We start from the raw sequence: 26144 nt of genomic DNA on the forward strand, positions 1-26144 counted from the left end.
CGAGGATCTGAAACAATAATATTATATTATTATTATTTACTTTTTATATCCCGCTCTTCCTCCAAGGAGCCCAGAGCAGCGTAATACATACTTAAGTTTCTCCTCACAACAAACCTATGAAGTAGCTAAGGCTGAGAGAGAAGTGACTGGCCCAGAGTCACCCAACAAGTCTCATGGCTGAATAGGGTTTGGAACTCGGGTCTCCCCAGTCCTAGTCCTAACCACTTTGTTCTGAATATTCGAACAATTCATTGTTCTGAATATTAGTTATTGCAGCAGGGAAAGCAGTGGGGTCAGCAAGTGAGGGTTGTTGCTTTGTGGGGTTGATCTGATTAGTCAGATGCTTGTGGGAAAGAGGATGTTGGACTCAATGGATCCACCAGAGTTTTTCCTCTATTTCTTTTAAATGCTCCCCTATTTCAAAAGCAGTTGGATTGGAGGGGCCACTGCTGTTCTCGAAGCACAAAACTGATGTACCTAAGGACTAAAGTTCCTATGGGATCACTTGAATAAATATCATAGGGATTTTTTCCCTAGCCAGTATGTGAAATTTCAATATTCCTTGACACTGATGACACTGATAAAGAGGGATTCATTTATTTATTAGAGACAAATCTGGGAATGGCCATCCTAGTTCAGTGTGGTAGTACTATAGCCTTTTAATTGGATGGAGCTTTTAAGTATTAAGACACATGCCAGGAAATAAATATCAAACCAAGCAACAAAACATCCTTCTCACACCAAAGAGCTTGTAGATCTTGCTTGCAATGACATCCTGCAATAAGAACAGCAATAGTAAATAATGTATTCTTTCTGATAGTACACTTTAATGGCTGCTGAGAGTTCACTCACCTCCCTGATCACATCTTTTATCACTAAAGTTGCCATTTATATTCTCCTTGCCTCCACAAGCACTCTCAAGAGCTCCTGGATGATATGGCTGCTTGGTGGGGTCAGATGTGTGATAGTTTTTGTAACATGCAGAGAATAAAAATGATTACATGAACATTAATTTTTCATACAGTTTTCCATGCACTTTCCCCCCTCCCTCCCTTCATCTTTATACTAAGCAGTTGGCTTTCAAGAGTCAGTTGAAGAAGTCAAGGTTGCTAACCCCTGAAAAGTAGGTGGCAGGCCTGGACTACTAGATGGTTAAAAACAAATGCTTTTGCTCTTGAAGAAATAAACCCAGGGGTTTATTTCTAAAAATCAAAAACCATGTTCCCCAAAGCTAAGGAATGTCTCAATCATGATAATTATAAATCATTTCAGTGATTTTCAGAACAAAAGAGAAACATCTTTGATTACACTCTGACCTATGAAGTGCATGTGCAGGAAGCACATGCAAATTTGCTGCATTCTAGAGTAATGTAGTAAAGCAGTGCCAGGGCTGCTGATTCCAACGCGATTGTATGATGCATGCTGCTTCCATTATTTCCAATGGAATTGGCATATGATGTGTCTTCATACAAAAGCCAGCAGTACCATTGATTTACTCTTGCGCAGCACTATTGATTTATAGTCCTGCAGAAGTGCGGGCAGTTCTGTACCGCTTGTGTTCTGATGCAAGACATGTCAGCCATGGTGCATAAACAAGATACAGATTACAACACAGAATCTCTACAGGGCCATTGAAATTTCTTGAAAAGAGCATGTGCAGACAGCTTAAGGACATGGAAGAATTCTTTTGACTTTGGTGGTACTCTCTTCACCCAACAATCCAGACATGCCAGAAACAACATTTTGAGTGAAGGCGGCTTCTTGCTAATAAAAAGACATGACTTTCAGCTCGCCTAAGTAGACCCATATTGTTATATTTCCTTGTTTTGTGTTTTAGTTAGGCAGAGGGTCTTACTTAGTTTCATAGAAGTCTCAATTCCTTTTGCTTCTTTTATCACAGTGCAGATTTATGCCCTTTGCTAGCTTTTGCAGAAAGAGATTGTTCCTCTTCTAGCTTTTAAATTATTCTAATCTTATGCTTTAAGTGTATACATACATTTGGGGCTTTGTATTTTTGAAATAAGGCATACCAACAGAAGTTATAGAAATGAAAAAGAGCAAGGCCAGAGGAAGTTATGGATAGCTTCTGACCTCTGTATCAACTTTCAGTATAGGGTTGCTTATTTCATTTGAGCAACCATGAGACTCAATCCACTATCAGCCTTCAACACATCATTTCTTATTACCTAATACTTCCCATTTTTGCCCATCAATATGCTCTCAAGTGCCAGTCTGACCATATGACCTATGGGTACAACTACTGGACTGGTATTGTACACATATACGAATGACAAACCTTTATTTTTCCAATGCTAAATATTGAAATTGGCTGAATAATGGACTTCATTAATTTGATGACCAAACGTTCCCCTTTCCTAAATATTTTTTCATTTTCTACCGTGTTCCAAAGGACACACAACAATGCATACTGAGATACTGCAATATTATGGGGGGAAATATCAATTCCAATCTGTTAACTGCAAGAGTGACAAACTGGTTTGATTAAGTGTGGGCAACACTATGGGTGGGTTCAGATGTAACAGAAGCAATTAAATATGGAAGAACCATCAGTTGCTACTGGGCATGCACTCTTGCCACTGCTGCTATTTTTGTAACTTCTGAAGCTGCTAATGTCAGGCAGAGAATATCAGTTACTGACCTCAGTTACCAACTTTTCCCAGCCAACTTCAAATGTTGGGCTGAGGCTGGTAACCAATATTCTCCATTTGACATTTGCTTATCATTGGCAGCTTCATAAGCCATGAAAATTGCAGCATTGGTGGGAGTGCACATCAGTACAGTAGCAATCAGCAGTTATTTACGTAGTTGCTGTGTTACATCTGAACCCACCCTATATGTATTTGTTGATATATGATTTTGAATGATTGTGTTTGTATTGCTGTGACAACTTTGATTATACCATAAAATTTGACTGACTGATCTATCCTCCCCAAAGGGTTTGATCTGGTTTCATTCTTACAGATCCTACATTTTATGCAGTGCTGAAGTGCACTGGTTTTAAGATGCATATCCATTTTGCAAAGGCTTGCAACTAATGTTTATATTCATTCAGTTTAAAAAGGGTAGTAAAATGTTTAGGAACAGCAAAGAAAACTATTCTACCATGGACAAATCAATTTCACAAACGAAATTACAAAATATTACTTCCCAGAACAAAAGCATAGATTTGAATGTTCTGACTTAATGGTTTTATATATCTGAAGGCTAAAACAAAAGTGAAAATTAATAAATTTATATATTTTTAACCAATGGAGAAGAGCACTAATTGGTCCTGATCTTTGAAAATTGGTATTGATCAAATCAATCTTCTCATCATACAATGTAAGTTGTATGATGGGCCTTCTCGATTGACGGGCCTTCTCGATTGACGGGCCTTCTCGATTGCTGCCCCGAGATTGTGGAATGCGCTCCCTGCTGAGATGTGATCCTCCCCATCCCTGACTATTCTTTAAAAAATCTGAAGACCCATCTCTTCACCCAAGCTTTTTCATCTTTTTAAATTTGTAGTTTTAATTTTATACTGTTTTAATTTTATACTGTTTTTAAATTGTTAAATTGTTTTAATCTTTTATATTTGTTTTAATTGTTTTTATGTTATTGTTAACTTCCCAGAGATGAAAGTTTGGGTGGTATACAAGTTAAATAAATAAATAGATAGATAGATAGATAGATAGATAAATAAATAAATACAGACATACATAAATAATATGTGAGACTCTCACAAAAAGTGGCCACAAAGAAAAGGCTTTAAGGTGTATTGCTTTCTACAAAGTCTGAATGATTAAGTAAGAGCTGGGATTGTATCAATCTGATGCAATTATCAGCAACTGGCATCTAGATTAGAACTGAGTTGTTGCAACAGTGGCTGACATCCCGACTAACACTATGCTGTCGTGTTAGGGAAGAGAGGGACAATTTTCACACCCCCTCTGAAGGTCTGCTGAGGAGATAGACATGTTGTTGCCCCACGCACAGATTATGCACATTAATATTTTAATTTATTATGAGATTTCTGTGTTTTGAAAACATCAGACTTGTCTAATGTGTTCTGTGTATAAGTTGTGTATCTATTCCGATATAAACATTTTGTTAATTAAAAATACAATAAATATGTGCGGCTTCTTTATTTTAATTTCTACTGGTTCAATGCTAGATTTAAAGAGTTTAAAATAGATTTAGCATAGTTGAGTCTGTCTTATTATTGACCAACAGGCTGCAAAGAAATAGTCTTTTTTTGTGCTATTTGATTTCTAACCCTACTGTCAAAGAAACAGCCCATTTATTAAAGTGGCTATCATAGCAAGCAAGACTAAACGAATGACAATGGGTACAGCAACCAGTGTCAGAACTGACAATGAAGAGACTGAAGTGGTGAATAGCTTATGCCTTTTAGGATTGACCATCAACAGTAAAGGATCCAGCAGTAAAGAAATACACTGCAGACTAGCAATTGGTAGAGTTGCAATGAAAGCCTTGGAAAGGACATTTAGATGCCGTGGCATGGCTATACCTACAAAGATTAGAATCGTTTAGACAATGGTTTTTTCCATGACACTCTATGGATACGAAAGCTGGACTTTGAAGAAGCAAGATAGAAAAAGTATTGATGCTTTTGAACTTTGGTGCTGGAGAAGACTTTTGAGGATACCATGGACAGCCAGGAAAATATACAAATGCATCATAGTACAAATAATTCCAGAATTTTCCCTCGAGGCACAAATGACCAGACTCAAACTATCATACTTCAGACACATTATATGAAGATCCAGCTCCCTTGAGAAGTCCATAATGCAGGGGAAAGTTGAAGGAAAGAGAAGAAGAGGACGGCCAGAAGCAAGGTTGATGGACTCGATTATGACAGCAATGAATGCACCACTGAGAGACCTTAAAGGTCAATTTGAAGACAGATCATTGTGGAGAGAATCTATCTATGTGGTCGCTAAGAGTTGACACTGACTTGACGGCACTTAATCAATCAATCAATCAATCAATCAATCAATCAGCAAGCAAAAAACTGATAATACTAGGGTATTACAAGAAGACACTAATTTCCCAGATTAGAGAATATGATTTGTTTAGGGAAACTCACACCAGTGAGTGGTGGTGTTGTCCTCTTCTTCTAACTCCCGTTCTCTTATTTTAGACTGCATTTGTATATCCAACTTCTGGGCTCTCACTGAATTACAATAACACTTTGCTTCAATGACTGAACAATGTAAGTTATTAACAATCCCCAATTGATTTTTTTGAGCATACAGTTATTGTCACAAAATCAAGTCAGGACGTTTGAAGCAAATAACACAACAAATGTCACAAATGTTAGAAGCTTGCCTATGAGATAAGATAATAACATAATTTATTTTATCAGGCTTCTCTTATTATCAATATGGTATCAAAAAGGCTCAACAGATAATCTACTTGTTGGTGTCCTACAATAATATGTGTGTGTAGCCCCCAACACGTCTCAGCCCTGCAAGCTGCAGTGTGGCTGCAACTGGCTAATCTGGAGCAATTGCAGAAGTTGCTATTGTGATGTCTTGGACACATAGAAGTACCTTTTTTACTCTTTTGACCAATTGTGTCTATCAAGGAAAAGTATGAGAAACCAGTAAGGCAATTTCACCACCACCATCTCCTGTTGCTTCTTATTCTTATGTCTTATTTCAAATTTTATTCATTGGGGTGAACATATGCATAAGGTAAATTACCAAACATCTCTTGTCTACTTTTTATTGCCCTGTTCCTGTGAATTTTATCCATATGGGAGTGACAACAGTCTAAACAATGCCTCAGTCACATTTACATTTCTACTCAGATTTTGTGCAAGCAGAACCCTGTACAAGCAGAACACTGTACACAGTTATTTTCTAACCGTGGAACTCCAGGCATCGGGGGTGGGGGGATGTAAATTTATATCTGCAGCCTGCTAGACTCTCTCTCTCTCGCGCGCGTGCACTTGCTCGCTCTCCCTTTAAATGCAGCTGTCAATGTATGTATTAATTTAAACCAAATGCTGTATTCCATCCCCCCCACAGGCATAGTAGTAATCAATAAAGTCTGTGTGTAACTAAATACTAATAACATGGGTGAAGGTGTTTATCAAACATTATTGTGGGAACACTTTATTGATGCATTTACTCTAAGTTAATGTAGACTACTGCACTCTTATTAGCAGAACCATTTCTGAAATGGCAGCTGGCCAATGCGCTTTCAGAGGAGCTTCTGTGATCCCATCTGACCTTTCTGAATGCATGTAGCAATCATTACAGGATTCCATCTATTGCTTTTGTCCATTTTCTAAATAAAATTTAAAACCCAAAAATTTCAGTTTATATCTTTTTAATGCATAAATAATTTTTAAATAATAAGAACCTCCTTACTGGATCAGAGCAAGACCCCATATAGCCTGATTTCTTTTTCTAACAATGACCAGCCAGATGCCAGTGCCTTAAACACTGTTGGCAGTATAATAAATAATTAGGACTTAATTTTTTAAAATATTGCAGTATAGGGCTCTGCGCTGCCTCATGCCTCAATGGCAGAGGGGGACAGACTAGTGAGTCAGAGGGCTAGAGGACTCAAGCCATTGGTCATTCCTCTTCTCTACTGCTCTGACTCAGTAGTCTGTCCCTCTCTGTCTCTGAGGCATGAGGCAATGCAGAGTCCTTTACTTCCAACAAGCTATTCGTTTAGAAAAGCAGCCAAAGAAAAAGCTAGGTTTCCCCAAGGATGGGATTAATAGGTTTGGCAAGATAATTAAGAGGATGGTGCTTCCCAGCTCCAAGAAGTATTGAAGGAAACTGATTATCTAGACCCATTTCAAAGTTGCTTTTGGGCAGGCTATGGGGGTGGAGACTGACTTGGTCAGCCTGATGGTGTCCCGCCCTCGGTCTCAGATAGCGAGGAGGAAGGGGAAGCTGAAAGCCTTTCAGCTGATGCAGGGGTGCCTGAGGGGCAGAGCCCAGCTGTCAGTTCCCAAGAGATGGCTGAGGAGGGTCCGGCTGGCGTTTCAGAGCAGGCACAGCAGTCTGGGGCAGCGGAGACAGCGACGGACAGACTGGAGGATGAGCTGTGCTGGCAACCCCCACTGACTCCACAGCAATGGCGTGTCACAAGGCGAAGAGCACAGCTGGAAACTATCAGGAGGAGTAAACGCCTCTTGCAGAGGGCTGATAAGCCTTGAATCCCTGCCAGCTGAGTGTTATCAGCTTGGACTATATAGCACATCAACAGCTTTCTGTTAGCTGCTGGAAGACAACATTTGTCAACCCTCGTGTCGACAGCTTTCAGCCTGAGCCTGATATAGAGAACTATTCCGAGCCGTGTTTCATTTCTGCAGCCCAGTTTGTATTGTGGACTATCTTCCTGGACTTCCCTTCTGGGTGGCCAGATTGCTGACAGATGGATGATTTCCAAGTAATCAACAGAGGGAGTCTGACTTTGCAGATCCTTTTGGATCTCTCAGTGGCTTTTGAGACTATCGAGCATTGTTTCCTTCTGGAACATCAGAGGGGGTTGAAGATGGGAGGCACTGCTTTGCAGTGGTTCTGCTCCTACCTCTCATGCAGATTCCAGAAGGTGCCCCTTGGAGACTGTTCTTCAAAATTAGAACTTTCATATGATGTCCCTCGGCCATATTGTCTCCACTGTTGTTTATCATCTAAATGAAACCACTGGGAGAGATCATCAGGAGATTTGATGCAGGATGTTATCAGTATGCTTATGACACCCAAATCTATTTCTCCATGTCAACATCATCGGGAGAAATCTAAATGCCTGCCTGGAGCTGGATGAGGGATAACAAACTGAGACTGAATCCAGATAAGTCAGAGGTACTACTTATTGTGCAGGGTCAGAACTCAGGAGACCATTTTGATCTGCCAGTTCTGGATGGGGTCACACTTCCTTATGAGGAGCAGGTGTGGAGTCTGCAGCCAAACCTCTCTCTGGTGTCCCAGGTTTGGCAGGGGCAGTGGAGCTTTCTATCAGCTTTGGCTGATATGCCAGCTGTATCTGTTTCTTGAGATAAAAGACTTCTGAAACAGTGGTACACATGCTGGTAATGTCCAGACTTTACTATTGTGATGCACTCTATGTGGGACTGCCTTTGTACATTTTCCAGAAACTGCAGTTGGTACAGACTGTGGCAGAGAGCTGCCATGCATGGGATTAGCCACAGGTACACCTTAGATAATTTTAGATAGATAGATAGAGTTTTGATGTTTTAATTTTGTGTTAATGGTATTTTTATTGTAAACTGCCCAGAGATGTGAGTTTTAGTGGTTTAGAATTTTTCTTAAATAAATAAATAAATAAATAAAATAATCACAGTCCTAACACTGACAATGTGGAACAAGGAATATATTTAACAGTATAAGACACCCCTAGCCAAGAGACTTCTTCAGGGCTCCTAAAATTTGAATACTTCTCATTATTTCTTCAGTGCCTCATAATTATGGGAGCGAGTAGTAAAACCTCACAATATGTATTAACATAGAAATGAGAATAGAGGTACAAAAATTCATAATTTTTTGAAATTTCATAGTTAATTCCACAATGTGTGAGGATTTTCATTTTTAAAAAACAACCTCTTGGTAGTGATTTGTGTGTGGAACAAAAAGAGATCGGTGCTTGGAGAACACCTGTGGAAAAAATGTTATATCAGAAGGGACCTTAATCTACAAGTACATTTTCAGTAAGCGTATTTCAATATTACACATTTCTTTCTTTATTTCATGCATTAGTACTATGCAATACAGAAAACAAGAGATAGCAAGAGCAGCCATGCCCACCAATTTCAGAGTCACCTCTGTAGTACGCAAAGATAAAAATAGCTGCTTTTTGCAACTTGTTTCTAAAGTACTTCTGGTAAACCTATACCATTTTATAGGTGTCATTTTATTTATCACCCATCTATGTCTCTCCTTGGTTTTATGATTTAACATTTTCAATATGATCTTCCTTTATACATATCCCTCAGAATGTATGAGATAGCGCATTGATTGGTAGATTGGCTATTTTATTATATTTGTTATTTTATCAGACGTAAGACAGACACATTTTTCTAAAGCTTGCTAGCTCACTGAGAACACTAGTGCCCCTGGTCCAAGACTAATATTCAACCTGGTGTATTTGGGCTATTTGAAGCTGAGCTTCAATGACTATGCTTCAAAATTCTCTTCTAGCCAAAAACCCATGAGCCTTATTCCAAGATGTCAAGACAATATATGCCAATATCTGCTCTTGCTAGGGCATCCATTTTTTCTTATGTAAAAAATATCCACAGATGTAATTGTGCATGCATGGATACTTCCCTTCTTTTCCTAAAACCAGCGGGTATATGGCTTTCAGTTTGGCCCATAGCTAACATTCAGCCTCGACTATTTTGTTCAAATCTTCAGCTCTGAAATTTCTGCAACATTGATTTCCCAAATTCTGAAGGGGCACTATCTTTCCTTTCACTATAATCTTAATTGATAATTACCATCCTCATAGGTTAGCCCACTTCAGCCATAAAAGTTCTCATGTCCACCATCTTGAATTGGGGTGGATGACATAATCACAAACTATTCCGTTGAGCCATCCCTATGTGTCTCTACAGCTGTAACAAATTTGGTTCAAATAGGTTAGGCAATCCACAAGTTAGCGCACACGCTCCTCAAACATGTTCACCATATTGAATTGGGGTGGACGGCATCATTGCAAACTATGCCATTGAGGCCTCCCTATGTGTCCCTACAGCTTTAGAAAATTTGGTTCAAATCATTTAGGCAGTTCACAAATTAGCCCACTTGTTCCCCTAATGCTTATGTGTTTGCCATCTTGAACTGGGGTGGATCACTTCATCACAAACTACACCATTGAGGTATTCCTATGTGTCCCTACAGCTCTAGAAAATTTGGATCATAATGGTCCAGGCATTGTGAAGTTGATGAGACACACAGAGAGAAAGAGAGAGAGTGTGCGATGTAAACAGGACCAAAAAAATACGGTTTGGTTTGAATTAGAATCAATTTGAAACAAACCACATTGCACTGTACTGGGTCAGTCGAATCGACAGGCAGGCCAGTCTGTTTGACCAACCAGTTTGGCAGTTCAGGCAGCTAAAATACTTGTAAAGGAGAATCTGGTGAGGGGGCAATCCTCTAAAAGGTAAGGGACAGCCAGGCAGGGATGGCGAGAGAGGTAATGAGATCCCTACCCAGCCGACACAGTGGCCAGCTCACCATCACTCACCCTCTCTGGCATGGCCCCAAGCACGCTTCTCCCTCCTTTACCAAGTGGCTTGGTAAAGTGTGCTTGGGGCTGCACCAGGGAGGGTAAGTGGTGGCGAGGGGCGGCACTAGACACTGCGCCATCAGGGTAAGGATTGTATTCACTCTCTTGCTGCCCATGCCCATCCTCCCGGCCACTGCCAAACTGGCTCGCCTGGACTGGGCCTCGTTCGGTTCAAACATGGACCCAACAGCCCCTGTTTCCATCTGCAATCAAACGTCTGCACTAGTTCGAGGTGAACTGGTTTGTCAGTGAACCATTCGTGCACTCCCCTACACAAAGACACAGAGACACACGTGGAGAGAGAGAGAGAGAGAGAGAAACACACAGAATGCTGCGTGATCTCATAAGCTTACTTTCCTTAAATAAGGTAAGTAGGCTAAAAGGGGGGAGTAAGTTTTTTGTTTGCTTTTTCTTTTCTTTAACCAAATAGGACATTTTATTTCCTTACCTATATGCTCTTTCAGGAACTAGGTAAAGAACTAGTTTGACTGTGTTCTGATTTTCTGATACTGAATATTGTGTGTCCAGAGTGAAATTATGGATCACCAAGGCAAGAGATCAGTGCTAAGAAGTCAATTTTCTATAAATATATATATAAGTTTCAGAAATCTACTACCTTTAATGTAATTTAATGTGCACTAGAAAATTACATCACAGGTCATACACAGGTCCTGAAAGCATAAGCTCACTCATATTCCTGTCAGATTCAGAGGTAGAATGATGGATGTGAATTAAGCCTTTATATTTCGCTAGCGCAGTAGGTGGTAAATTAGCAGGTGCACAAGAAGTGCTAATGCTCTGTGAATTAAGCATCAATTTACTGCTTCTTTTCCCTTCACCCTGCACACTGAACACATTTTGATCTGAACAGATGACTAGTCTCTAAGCAACAACTACATATTACACTATGAGGGACAATAAATTACAACACTATTACCAATGCTATTAGCATTTCTTCCATATGCTTTCAGACTTGTTTTAGTGGCAGAACCTTTGTAAATTCTCTATTCTTTCATATGCTGGAACTAAAGTACAAGTATATTTGGGGTATAAGAAATTATTCCCAACACGTTTTAGCTATCAAATATTCTACTCTGGTTTCAGTTCTAAAAAAACCAAAAACCGTATAGGCTTTCACAATGAGGCTGTTCACAAGAAAAGGCCTGGGTTAGGCTGCACGCCTGAACCACCGAGATCGCGCCTGATCACGGTGGGGCAGCACCACTTAGCCTAGCTGTGTAGCCTGGCTCCTACGTGGAGTTAAGGGGACAAGTGCTCCCTTGACCCAGGTTTCCTGCTTATGTATCTCCTTGGGCTGAGTTCAGCTTGAGGAAACACAGAGATGAGCACCTGACTCCTAGAGGAATCCCGCTAACCTCAACGCATGGTGCACTGTGGGATACTCAGAGGCCGGGACGTGTCATCCTACTCTCCGGAGATGGATCATGTGGGAGCATAGATGGCGTTACCAGCAACATTTTGTCAGTTGTCTGGAGGGAGGTGAGTGAAGCGAAATCTTCCTTTCCCCCCCCCCCCAGTGATGTGATAATATATATTATTCTAATATGTATGATTACAATAATATGTATTATTGCAAAGGAAGTATACTGGTACCTAATTATTCATGCGGGTTTCATTCCCGCAGATTACCGCGCGTAACAAAACTGCAGATAATGAGTCACTGAGGCTAAGGGAGCCCAGCCCAGTTTTGCATGCTTGTGTGAACTGCTGGGATCCGGCCTGGTTCTGATGGCTAAAGGGCGGCAAACCGACCTAAGTAGCCACTCTCTTAAATAAAGTTAAGGGAGTAAGCACTCCCGTGATCTTATTTTTGGAACTGTGTGTCAGCCATGTTTGCTTGCAGCCACAGCCGGCACACTTGGAGGGAGGGGTTATCCCCATAACATCCCACACACTCACGTGATGCATTACTGGAGCTCAGGGGGCAGGGCAATGTGCGGTGGCACGTCCTGGCACCCAGACCCCTGGCGCTGCTGGGAGTGCAGCTGGTTGTCTGGGCAGGCGATCCACCAACCCAGGAAAGAGAGCTTGTGCATCTGCGGGGAGGGTGAGTCAAACCCGCTCTCCCCACAGACCTCCACGGAGCTCTTCTCACTGATCATGAGAAGAGCTCCATTGAGTCTAAATAGGACCAAATAAGGTGCCCTACTGTGCTCCGTGGTAGTCAGGAGTCCTAGGATGCCCCCCAAATGAAAAATGTCCCCCAAGTTCAGCTGAAAATCACATTTTGTTTTTTTTAAACACAAATGAGTCATAAAATGGCTCCCATGATCAAACTGGCAGCCAGAAATGGCCATTTCCAGCCACCCCAACCTGCGGGTACATGCAATTAACCCCCTTTTAACCTGATTTTTTCCACATATGGTGAGGTCGGGTGTCAGTTACCCAACATGTGTGCCAGTGATCAAGTGGAAATGTACCAAGTGAATCATGTGATAATATATTTCACAGATAAACCTAAGTTCAATTGCTTCAGCTCTTTGCATTTACATTTTCCTCACTACCAAGGTTGCAGAAAGTGCTGCAAAAGTGTTCGCTGTAATTTTGGATCAAAAAGCTTTTTCTCTACATGAGTACATACAAAGTGATGGCAAAAAAGTACTCAAAAGTATTGTGTAAACAACATTCACTGATAGCTGAATACATTATTTAGTAAATGATAATAATTTATTATATAGTACTATTTTCTATATTTATAGAAAACTATATCTATTAATAGTATCAGCAGTTTTTATCTATAGGATTTATAATTATGATTATCTTTGATCTTATATTTTATCTTCAAGACCAGTGATACTATTGTTCAACATATAACTTCACTGCTTAGTATTTAACAATTTGTGAAGTATTAACAGTGATTGTGATGGAACAGGTGTAAGGAGAACAATTTTTTCAATATTGAACATATAGACTTGCCTTATCTTGAATCTGACCATTAGCCCATATTGTCTCTACTGCCCGGGAGCAGCTTTCGAGAGTTTCAGACAGGGCTCCTTTCCCAGAATTCTCTGGAGATGCCAGGGTTTGAACCTGGGACCTCCTGCATGCAAAGCATATGCTCTGCTACTGAGCTCTGTCAGATTGCCAACATGTGGATTTACAGGTGAATGAGATGTTTAAACTAGCCTGAAGTGAATTGGTTTGAAACACAGTTTTTCTTCCTTGAAAGAAACTCATCTATTTCAGTAAACTACTATTGGGCCCAGAGGAAAGTATGAACATATCCATTAAAAATGCTCAAGCATATAATCCTTTATTTTTTCTTAGATATTACATTAAGCTCTAAAGTATTTGGGCCTGATTCCTGATCTTAAAGCATCAATTTCATTTGGCATAAAGATAAAAATAATAATAACCATCCTCTGCTAAAAATAGCAAAAGAACTAGAAGAAAAAACAGAAAAATAAATTGATATATTTTTCTTTCAACATTTTACTCTATCACAATGTATTATATATTTCTATTTAAAATGCCATGAAAACCAAAGTATCTGCTCAGGGAGAATCATGAGTTTATTCCTTAGTACACCTTAGTTCCTGAGTTTATTCCTTAGTACACAAAATCTTCAGGTTTAAGGAACACACATATGCTGCTATGATGCTACAAAATAAACACAGATGTTCACATAAAGAAAAAGCCCATGCAAAGGAGATCCTATAAAGTGATCAACACTACATATTTTTTAAAAGACTGGAGTAGTGAATAGGGAAATTCAATGCAGGTTTTAAAAATGTAGCTTTGAGTTCTAAATGAAAGTACTGCATGTCCTGGATTGCTGGAATTCAAAAAGCTGCTACAGTTGTTCCAATCAAAGACTGAAACTGTTAAGGATTTAAGTTGTTGAGCATTTAAGGTAATTTTCATACTAGTATTGCCTTTTCTATCATGAAAGAAACTCAGCAATGAAATATTAGCTTCCTTGTTGCAAATGCATTAGATTGGACCAAATTACTCCATTCCGCAACTCAGTCCTCCATGAAATTGCTGCACCTCTCAGAGGGAAAAGAGAATGAGGTATTCAGAGCTTGGGACAAAAGCTCTAAATAACACCAAATATCCTTTCCCCAAAAATACATTAAAGTAAATAATGTAATGGTGAAACATCAATGAAAATGTATCTTCTAAGAAAAGAATGGAGTTATTGGAATTACAGACATAACAAAAGCATTTTATCAGGCCCCTTAACCATAAAGAAACCCTTCTCATAAGTTATAGTAATTCACAACAAACATACAGGGTGCAAACACATGATACAGATTGTTCTCTTTAAAAGCCAGACAATAGTTTGAAATTCCATTTAATCCATGTCCTCTTCAATTAAAAAAGGTTTTACCGACAGCTATTCTACTGAAATTTAAAATTATGAACTCTTACTGTGCTGTCAAGGAGAACTAACCCTTGGCAGCCAACTCACCACACTTTGCTAAAACCACCAGCGAGCCTCCTGTCTGCCACTGCCCTCCACTAGGTCCAAATCTACATAGTTCATTTGCACAGGCTGAAATGTATCCACTCATCATCAATCTTGGATGACATCACCATGAATCCAGTCACTGCATGGCCTTAGGGAACCAGTCACTTTCAAAAACAGTATAACTGCTAATAGCGTTTTAACTAAACAGAATATCATCTAGAAGTCGAAGTGGCCGGGATGCAACATTCAGCATTGCATCATGAGTAAGGAAACAGTTTACTGACAAGATATGGAGCCTGGGAATAGCACTGCAGCAGGCGTTAGCCTCCAGTTTCAGTTCTCCATACATGACTCAGGAGGACCCAAAATCAGCAATCACAACAAAGCAGGCAATCTTTTGCAATCTGTTTCCATTCTGAGGGCCATATCATTGCTGACTTGGAAATATTTCTTGCAGAGATCAAGTATTTAATCCAAAGATTAAATAGATTATTTGAAGAAATAACCCTTAAGATCCGAACACCTTATGGCCTCAGTCGTGAAGATACGTGTGTGTGTTTAATTCTTTTGCATGTGCTGCTGCTGCTGCTGAAAATGCCAGCACCCTGAACATCCTTTAAACTGCAACTTGGGGTTGCAGTGTTCATTTAAAACACATGTGTGTGTTACTGAGGAAGATAGAAGCTGAGAATTGACTCAAAAAGTTTGAAAGTGATCCTTATTTTGTCTATAGCTTTATCGATATAGATAAATATGCATATACTGTAGACAAACAAAACAAAACAAAGCATGAGAAATTATGGTTACGACTGTGCTGTAGTCATAGTTGCATTGTAGTCATAAATTCAGACTAGCGGTGCTAGCATAATGCTGTTGCACTAGTGCAAGCATGTGGCACAATTACATTACATAAAGAAATGAATGCTCATTCCAGACTATTTCTTATTCTAGCAGAAGATGCTGACACACTGCACAACAGGTTGCATAACAGATTGTGCAATGCCTTATACCATCTTCTATGTAACCCCAGAACAGAGAAGGTCTTTCACTAAATTTTCACAAGAACATAGAATGCTGAAACTCCAAGCAGTTCTGCACACTTAAGTGGACACAACATATCTTGCTGAAATAGTGCAGCACTAGTTTGAATGTCTGCCACTGTTATCAATGAAGTCTGAGCAAGAAATTTAAAAAACCTAAAGTCAACAAAAACAGAAATAAAATTTGGAATAATGTATATGCTTTGCATTCCAATAGCATATTGAATTTCTCAGTTAAAAGCAAGATGTAATTTGTAAATAAAAGAAATGTAGTCTTATTTATTAGTAAGAATAGTCATTATTATGCACAGGATAGCTACTATGTGTAAACCAACACCTGCTCTGTTTGCCACTTTGGGTGATCATACCCTGGCTCAGATCAGTGATTCCAGATCCCTGTTCCTCCTTGCCAACCCATAAGAGGAGGTCAGGTGAATTTCAGAGAGCTTGATCCTTCTGAGTCGGTTCAGGGTTTGAGGAAGATAGAAGCTGTCCAACTGGTACAGGGTTTGAGGTTGGTGGTGCCCATCCTAGGAAGGAGTCCCAATCCTAACACTCCTGTCAATAAGTCTAAGGACTAACTGACCAATTTCCCCCTTGCTCAAACAAGCCCAAGGATTTTCACTGATCATACATCCCTAGTTTTGTCCACACTGACACTGCCTGTTATGACCTAAAAACTAACCAAAGGAAACATAATAGAGTAGGCAACAAAACACTTCTAGCTAGGCCAATCTGCCAGAAAGCATAAAATTCCTATGTGGCACCCAACAGGATGACTAGCAAAGCCCACTCGGAGAGAGGGAGGAAAGCTGGTGCCAAAGGAAGTGCTGGGAGGAGTTCTGACCGCTAGGGTGGAGCCTCACCAAGTGCCTGCCCTAACCCCACCCACTGCTTCATGTATTTCTCAAAGGCCCAGGTGGGGCAAAGTGGCCCCCTCCAGCATGAGGGTTGTGATGATATTCTTCAACAGCCTAAATTATGTTCCTGCAATATAGCTCAGCAATTTAAATCAAAGAGAGTAACATTCGCTTTTTCATGTTAGAAGTCCTAGCATAACTTGTTTCTTTCATACAGTAACACCTCTCCTCACTCCTTCCTCAATAAATCAAACGCTGGTCAGGAAAAAATTATGTTGCCACTTTATCTGATAGGCTACAATGCTATGCAAAACACATGTAGCAATAAGACAATTGAAATGAGTGGAGCTTACTCCTAAGAACAGCCGTGCTGTACCCCATCCAGGGTGCACTTCATCCTGTATCCTGTTTCCAACAATCATAAAACAGATTTCTCCCTATTCACTTTTCCTACATCGTGCATCATTTTATAAGCCTTTTCTGAATTATACACTTCTAGTAAACAAGAAGTGAAATAACTGGACTGGTTTATCAAATGAAATGCAATGCTGTTAATAAAACAACCCTGACAACTCAGTGCCTATTTGCCATTGTTGCCCTTGTTTTTGCCTGACCTATTCAAAGACAAGTTGACCTATTTTCTTTACATTTCAACCTGCTGTTCCAATAGCTTGAATGCTGGTTATACAACTGATCAGTATGTCACTAGTTCTATCTTTTGTAAACTGCAGTGAGGAATGCAAAGGCAACTAGTTGCTAAACAACTGTTCAACACATGTTATTGCTACTTCTTGATTGGCTTTCTGGTATAGTATAATTCTTGCTAAATAATGTAAAAGGAAAGTGTCTGGATAGCTTCCCCAGTATATGCTGTGATAGGACTGAAAGAACAGCCATCACAACTATGTAATGTTGTTAAACATACCTGAAGTAGTTATACATCGGAACCATTTCTTAGTCTCTTAGTAGCATAAGAACAGATTTAAGCAATTAAAACATCCTTCCTCTCTCCTCTCTTTTTCAGCTTATCCACACAGAGTACCTAGGTATGAAAACCAAGTAACTCTGCACAGAAGAGGTCTCATTTCAAGACCTCTTGAATTGTCTTTAAGAATGCTTCTCATGAACTATGGTAGCTTTCACATAGTGAAAAAACTTATTCCAAATTAGCGGAGTATACTAGAGAATCTTAAAATTGACACTGGCACATCATTACTGTACTGATGTAATCTAATAGTAAGATATAGAACAGGGATGCCAACAGTTATGGCTCAGGAACAACATCTAATTCAGCTCTCAAACTCTAGAAAGGTCTTTCACAGTGCATAACTCATGCACATGAGATAACCAACCAACCCAGTTCACTACTTTTACTTAGAAGACTTTCTTTGGTAGCATATGGAGAAGTATACCACACACACATTTACTAAATTGTGCTTATAACACAAGCAGAGGTTTCTTCAAACACATACAAGCAAAATGAAAACCAACACTCTATGGCAGATCTGGTTCTCTCTTTCATCAAAATGAGAAGCACATTTTTCATTACACCAGTACTTAAAATGTAATTCTATTAAGGATTATTATCACTCACAACAGAATTCTGGATCCAACCATTAGAGGGCAGTATCCTACCACTGCATCATTTTTACATATTTCTAAAGATGTATTCTTGCAGTAACCATCACACTTTTTCAAGCAATTAAACAAAAAATATTTTTAAAACAACTACAGTAGTATATAGTTGCATTCAGCAGCAGTAATCTAGGTGCAGTCAATTGTTGGGAAATGTTAATGGATAGTACAGGTAATCATAATATCTTTATTTCAGGCTAAATGACAACTCTGACATAATTTGCACGGATATGAACAGCTAAATAGAGGCTTTTTAAGAATGTGGAGTGGCAGCATTGGTCATTATACTGACTTACCATATAGATGGTGCTTCAGTTCCACTGATCTCTAGGAAATCATAGCCTTCCTCTAGCTGGAAATCCGTAAAAACCAGAGCAATTGTATCTCCTGGCTCAGCCAGAATGGTCCATGTACAATCAGCATTATTATCATACTCTGAAGGAAAGTGAGGACTTGAAATAATCCCACTCGTCCCACGGAGAGTTCCCCCACAAGCACCTTCAGCTGAAGGAGGAAAAAAAGGGGAAATAATTAGTCACATTGATTAACAACATTTCAGCTATATTAGTTATTACAGCGTATAAGCACCTGAAATAGGGTGATATGTATTTGTATTTATTACATTTATATCCCGCTCTTCCTCTGAGGAGCTCAGAGTGGTGTATATACTTATTTTTATCCTCACAACAACCCTGTGAGGTAGGTTAGGCTGAGAACGACATGACTGGCCCAGAGTCACCCAGTGAGTTTCATGGTTGAATGGGGATTTGAACAACATAGGGAAAAATCTATGCATGTTCTTTCCTTTGAGAAGAATCAGCTCTGGCATTTATTATGGTTTTTCAGTAGAGTGCAAAAGATTAAGATATATTGCTGGGCCTCCTCCTATGAATGAGGGATAAATGAATTCCCTGCAGTGCTGTGAAGTTTCTGCAAGCTTTTCTAGATATTTTTACCAGAAAAAATTCCCATGCATCTTTTCCTAATTTGCATTTTTTTTCCTCTGGGGGCGGGGGATGCGGAAAAATGCTGTAGCCAGACTGTTGATTGGTCTTCACTGGAGCATGTAACTCCAGTCTTACAACTGTACATTGACTTCCCATCTGTTCCCTGTCTAATCAGTACAGTGCTTTGGGTCCTATATGTTTTAAGGACTACCTACTGCGACAGGTTTCTCCCTGCCAATTGAGACATTTCTGCTTTGCATGTTAGCAGAGCTCCTAGTCCACATGCCATATCTTCCTAAATACTATTAACCACCTCGGCATCACTGAAAAAAGGTGTGATATAAATTGAAAAATGAATATACACACTAAATAAAATGGTTGACCAGTTCTTGTAGTCTTTTAATGAAAACTGGCAGTCTTACCTGGGGCGTTCATTTTTGTGTGTTGCAACTTCCTTTTTTAAAATAAAAAAAGTAATAAATAATTTCTTAATACATGTTTGATTTGTCCCCAGACAATAGCACTAGTCACTTTTGAAATAGAGACTGGCTAACATCCAGACTAATGAAGGCCTCGTACTACATGAAATGACACTCGCGGGTTGGGTGTGGAGATTTTGACAACTTCCCCTTCCTGCCGAAGCTCTCTGTGCCACTCAACAATATTTCACTGAGATATGCGGAATTTTTTTTTTTTTAATGGAGTGGTACAGAGTACTTCTGGAGAAGGACAGGTTGTTGAAATATTGTCTTCCTGCACAAGTGTTGATTTAAATTCAGCAGCAGCAGCAGCAGGACTTCATACATAGCACTGGCGCTTAATGAGTCTGGATATCAACCACCCTTTTTGAAAAAATAGGTCATTTTAATGTGTGTGCATTGTTATATAGCAATGTTTTGCAAAGTTTTGAGGCTTAGACAATTGAATTAAAGCTCAGCATTTAAAGATTTATCTGTCATTAACTATTTAATTGTATCTGACAAATTTCCTATTGTGGTAAAGCACAAAACTGTGTTATACAATGCAAAGCAGTCCTCATAAATAAAATGCATGTGTTGTCACTGTATAATTTGTAACATTTATTGTAGACTTCACAGGAAAAATGATATTAGCACATGATATTAAAACAAATATAATTACAAAAAATCAACTATACATTCGATAGGTAAGAAAAATTAAAAACTCTGTGTTGCCTACAAAGTTGACAGCATGACTGAAATGAAAGACTTTGGTAATCATGAACCATGCTTCTTAATTAATGGACCATTCCATTAACCATTCCAACGAATCCAGTCATTCCAGAGAATGATGGAGGCGTTTTCACTGTATGTATTTTATTATTTTAACCTACACCAAGCAACAATATATTTGTGTGCTATGGTGTCATTTTATGTACGCATACTAAACTTGACAAGGTCTGCAGCTTGAAGAACCTATCAGCTAATGAAGATGCATACAGTGCAAAACAATTAAGGGATTAGATTCAAGCAATGGGGAGAAGCATTGTAGGTGGCCTGTGATCAAAAGCATGACAAAGGAATCAATTCTTGGAGGCAGAATTGGAAGAGAGGAAGAATGGCTTGCTTGTATAGCCAGAAGACAGATCCTATCTGTCCCTTTCCTATCCTATTTCCTGGAAGGTTGAGGGAAAGAAAATTAAAGCAGAATGACTAGCTATGGTCAAAGGGACTTTGTCTGAAAGTTCAACTTCAGATCTGCTGTAGTTCAACTCCAGGGACAGCCATGCCTAGATTTCTGGTTTAGAGAGCAATCATAAGCCACAGCTTATCCAGTTTGGATGCAAGAGTGGCTTGCACCAAAGAGCGGGTAATTGAATCAGAGCACATGGGGAAAAGGAACCAAATTGTTGTATGCATACCACTTCAGACTGATCACATGATGAATGTTTCCCCACATCCCCTCCCCCCCAACCAAAAAAACCCACACAACTCTTCAGAAATGTAGATGCAGGATTATGGTTCCAGCCCAGGGGTGGGCAAATTTAGCATTCCAGCTGTTGTTGAGTTACAACTCCCATCATCCCTAGCCATAATAAATGGTGGCAATTTATTGTGGCTGGAGATGATGGGATTTGTAATTCAACAACAACTGGAGGGCCACGTTTCTAGCCTTGACCCGATAGTTTTCTATGACAAGGACCTTTTTGTATGAAGGTGCAAAATCATGTGTTCCCTCATTAGCAATCAGAAGAGGAACAGTGCAGACAGTTTTCCAGGCTGACATCAGTCCAGCAATGTTACATTCCAGCTGTGTAAACAGCACAAATGCAAAAACTGCATAAATGACATTACACAAGAGTAAGTCCATTACTTCCAGTATATAGAATTGTGTAATGTCATTTGCATAATTTGTGCAGTTTGAGTGCATGCAACCCTACTGGGCTGACATACCCTTGCACAGTATGTCATCCCCTTTCTATGTGACAAAAACTAGGGTTTGGGTTCTTGCCCCCTACAAGGCTGGGTTCACACAAAATGCAGAACCCGAAGTTACCCAGTCCGAGCTATGGAGGGAACTTGAACGTGGTGCTGCAAGTGATCACATATCTCAATTTGTTGGAAGTGGCTGAGTGGAGCTAAAGTACGCTCCCTGGCTGTGCCTCCCAGTGAAATCCTGAATGCTATCCCAGGCTGCCTTGCATGAACTTGCAGCCACTGGTACTGATGACAAAGAGCACAGGCTCGCCTGAAATTAACCCAGGGTTCAAGAAGAATGTGAGCTGAGACATAATAACAGACCTCATCACTTATTTTGCCAAGACAACTTCAAATCTTGTTGATATATCTTGATTTCAGGCCCCGAGTGAATCTCATGTTCCTTGGCATGGGTTCACATAATTACAAACAACTGGGTTGATTGCAACTAGGTCTCAGGTGATGTGTGAACCTGCCCTAAGTTTTAGCATCTTATTTAGATACCTCATCCAACTTCTGTAGGTACTTTCAGTATCCTCTTTTGCTACCACCTCCTGTTTTCCCCCTAAAGAAACTGTTTGATCACTTTTGGTGATCTTAGCCTTTTGGCTAAGATCAAGCATGACGGAGGCCAGAGAGAAGCAGCACCAGAAGTATGCCTCACTAGCACAGGCACTCAGGGAGCGAGGCTATGAGGTTTCTGTCCACACCCTGCTGGTCGGGGCCCTGGGGGGCTGGGACCCCACCAACGAGCCAGTACTGAGAGCCTGCGATGTGGGCAAGCGCTATGCCAAGCTCATGCGCAAACTGATGGTGTCTGATGCCATCTGGTGGTCCCGAGACATCTACATAGAACACATCTCGGGACACCACCAGTACCAGGAGCCAGCTCGCCCCCCTAATGCCCAAGTGGGGGGAGCCGGACCAGCCCACTCCCTGAACCTAAGAGGGGAGGGGCCACTGAGCTCACAAAGGAACGGCCTGCCCTCCTAAAGCCAGAGGAGGGGAGCCACCTATGGCTTGCCTCGCTACGCCCACAGGGGGCAAGCCACCACATCCCAGGGGGAAATGGCTCACCCTCCCAAACCCAGAGGAGGGGAGCAACCTACAGCTTGCCCTGCTATGCCCACGGGGGGCAAGCCACCACACACTCCACCCTACCCTGGTAGGGAAGAACTCCAACAGAGCTGCAGACAAGCCCAGTGAGGTTTCTTTCCCCCCAGAGGACACCCTAGATGATGTGCCACCTCCAACCCACAAGTTGAGACCGGGTTCCCCCACTCTCCTGGCTTGGACTCTACCCTGGACTCTGTCCAGATTCACATACACGTGGAACTGAAGGAGGACTTACATACATTGGTGATGCCTTGCTGCTCGCGACTAACTCAGATGGACACTTATTTTCTTATGGCTGTCTTGACCTGCATGTATGTATGTATGTACATATGTATGTATGTAACCTCCCACCTCGGGAATGTGATCTATAACATATCTGCATGCTAAATGAACCATGCCAGCGCAGCGGCTGACCACGCCAGGAACTCCTGCTGACAACACCCCTAGAGGACCCCCTGGACCTGGAGAAGACCCTCCTCCGTCAAGGACCCACGCCCAGAGACTGCAATTGGCAGAAGAAGACTGGCACGGCCCTGCTGGCCACAATCAAGGTGAGGCTGGGATCTGTCCCTCCCTTGGACCTTTTGGACATTCCTCTCACTGAACTCTTTTAACCGGACTCTACCCAAACCCGTAGGAACTTGCATACAGTGCTATATTCTTTCTACCATTGCAACCGTGGCCGTGTTTTATCGGGAAATCTATTCACTGTTACTTTTGTAAACCATATGCTAAACATTCTCTAATAAAGTCAATCTGTTCTTATTAGTTCAGCTGTTCCTTGTGCGCTGTGCCATATTGTCCCTCAGAAACTTACTGCCAAACATTGCCTATTCTGGTGATAAGGAGGTTAAAAGCATGTGGCAAAGCACAAAGACCTAAAAAAGGTGATATAGAACTTGAAATTGAAGGTGGGAGCGGGAGTAGCTCTTCAGTCACTATCGGTATACTTGATAATCTGTCAATGTTCTTTCTTCAGTGGACATTGAAAGAAGCCTGGAAGCATTTCACAATGTATGGTGCCCGCTTTGGGGGAAACTGATGCTATTTAACATAGTTACCTGGTCTGGTCTGGGTGCTCACCTGCTCCTCAACCCCTAATATGCAAATTTATTTGTAGACAAACTGGTATAAAAATCCTACAAGTTCATCTAATGTGGAATCTGTAAAATTCTGTTCCTTGAAATGTCCTAGTACTTCAGGAAGAATGCCTAGTACTTCAGGAAGAATAGAGTCACACATCACATTTCACCCTGTTAAGAATGCACAGTCCGCTATTTCGACTAACAACTTGACAGGCACTTGTACAAAATTACCTTTGGATTTTAAGTTGGTTTATATGGGGTTTTTTGGTTGTTGTTTTTAACCAAATGCAAGGCTTAGAATACAAAATGCATATGGATTAGAAAAAATGTTTCTCTCTTCTGCAGCACATATAGGCTACCTTGATTCTCATGACCTTTTTTTTTTTTTGTCATTTACACTTGCTGAGGCCTGTTTGTAAATAAATACCCTAAATACATTCATTATTTATCATTTTGGAGGATTCTACTGAATATGGTAAATAATTATGGCACTCAAATAAGAGCACTATTTCACTCTGGAAATATTCCTTGTTTAAACACGTAAGAACATAAGAACAGTTCTGCTCGATCAGGCCCGAGGTCTATCTAGTCCAGCTTCATGTTTCACACAGTTGCCCACCAGATGCCTCTGGGGAACCCACAGGCAAGAGGTATATGCATGCCCTCTCTCCTGCTGTTGCTCCCCTGCAACTGTTATTGAGAGGCATTATGCCTCTGAGGCTGGAGGTGGCCCATGCCACCAGACTAGTAGCCATTGATAGGCCTGTCCTCCATGAATTTGTCTAAGCCCCTTTTAAAGCCATTAAAGCTGGTGGCCATCACCACGTCCCATGGCAAAGAATTCCATAGATTAGTTATGTGCTGTGTGAAAAAGTACTTCCTCTTGTTGGTCCTAAATTTCCTGACCTGCAGTTTCATGGGATGACCCCTGGTTCTAGTGTTATGAGAGAGGGAGAAAAAAAATTTCTTTGTCCACCCTCTTCACTCCATGCATAATTTTCTGCACCTTGATCATGTCTCCCCTTAGTCACCTCTTTTCCAAGGTAAAGAGCCCCATATGTTGTAATTTAGCCTCATAAGGAAGGTGCTCCAGTCCCCATATCAACATAGTTGTCCTTCTCTGCACTTTTTGCAGTTCTACAATATGCTTAAGATATGGTGACCAAAGCTGTACGCAGTACTCCAGATGTGGCCGTGCCATAGATTGGATAGATGGGGCTGCATCATATAAGGGCATGATAATATTAGCATTTTTATTTTCAATCCCCTTCCTACTGATTCCTAGCATGGAATTAGCATTTTTTCACAGCTGCTGCACACAGAGCCGACAATTTCAATGAGCTGTCCACCACAACCCCAAGATCTCTTTCCTGGTCAGTCACCAACAGCTCAGATTCCATCAGTGTATAAATGAATTTGGGGGTTTTTATCCCAATGTGCAGCATTTTACACTTCCCAGCACTGAACCGCATTTGCCATTTTGTCACCCACTCACTCAGTTTGGAGATATCCTTTTGGAGTTCCTCACAATCTGTTTTGGATTTCACTACCCGAAACAGTTTGGTATCATCTGAAAATTTGACTCCTCCCCAGCACTGCCCAACTTCTAGATAATTTATGAACAAGTTAAAGAGCATGGGTCCCAGTACTGATCCCTGGGGGACTCCACTTCCTACCTACCTCCATTGTGAAAACTGTCCATTTATTCCTACTCTCTGTTTTCTGTCCTTCAATCAGTTCCCAATCCACACATGAATCTGTCCCCTTATCCCATGACTGCTAAATTTACTCAAGAGCCTTTGGTGGGGAAATTTATCAAAAGCTTTTTAAAAGTCCAAATATACTATGTCTAATGCATCCCCTTTATCCACATGCCTGTTGACAATCTCAAAGAACCCCAAAAGGTTAGTGAGGCAAGACTTGCCCTTGCAGAAGCCATGCTGGTTCTCCTTCAACAAGGTCTTTTCTTCTATATGTTTAACAATTTCTTTCAAATTTCAATTACTTTCCATCAATTTACCTGGCACTAAAGTAAAGCTGACCAGCCTGTTTTTTTCTGGATCCCTTTTTCAAAATTGGAGTTACATTGGCAACTTTCCAGTCCTCTGGAACAGAGCCTGATTGTAGGGACAAGTGACATATTTTTGCTAGAAGATCAGCAATTTCACATTTGTGTTCCTTCAGAACTTTTGGGTGGATGCCATCTGGCCCTGGCGAGTTGTTAATTTTTAATTTTTCAATGCAGTTTAGCACCTCTTCCCTTGTCACTTCAAACTGGCCCAGTTATTCAGC

At 40.6% G+C, this 26144-nt stretch overlaps 1 protein-coding gene across 3 annotated transcripts in view; it reads right to left on the bottom strand.

Annotated features, from left to right (window-relative positions):
• CSMD1 (CUB and Sushi multiple domains 1) overlaps positions 1-26144 on the bottom strand; it is a 1678033-nt gene that overhangs the window by 789913 nt on the left and 861976 nt on the right. For all 3 annotated transcript variants that reach the window (XM_053286225.1, XM_053286224.1, XM_053286226.1), the window contains one exon: positions 18566-18773. In XM_053286225.1, the coding sequence (XP_053142200.1) occupies positions 18566-18773 (208 nt within the window). The remainder of the gene's footprint in view (positions 1-18565; positions 18774-26144) is intronic.

This window comes from Hemicordylus capensis, chromosome 1 (assembly GCF_027244095.1).
Source record: "Hemicordylus capensis ecotype Gifberg chromosome 1, rHemCap1.1.pri, whole genome shotgun sequence".
Lineage (NCBI taxonomy): Eukaryota > Metazoa > Chordata > Lepidosauria > Squamata > Cordylidae > Hemicordylus > Hemicordylus capensis.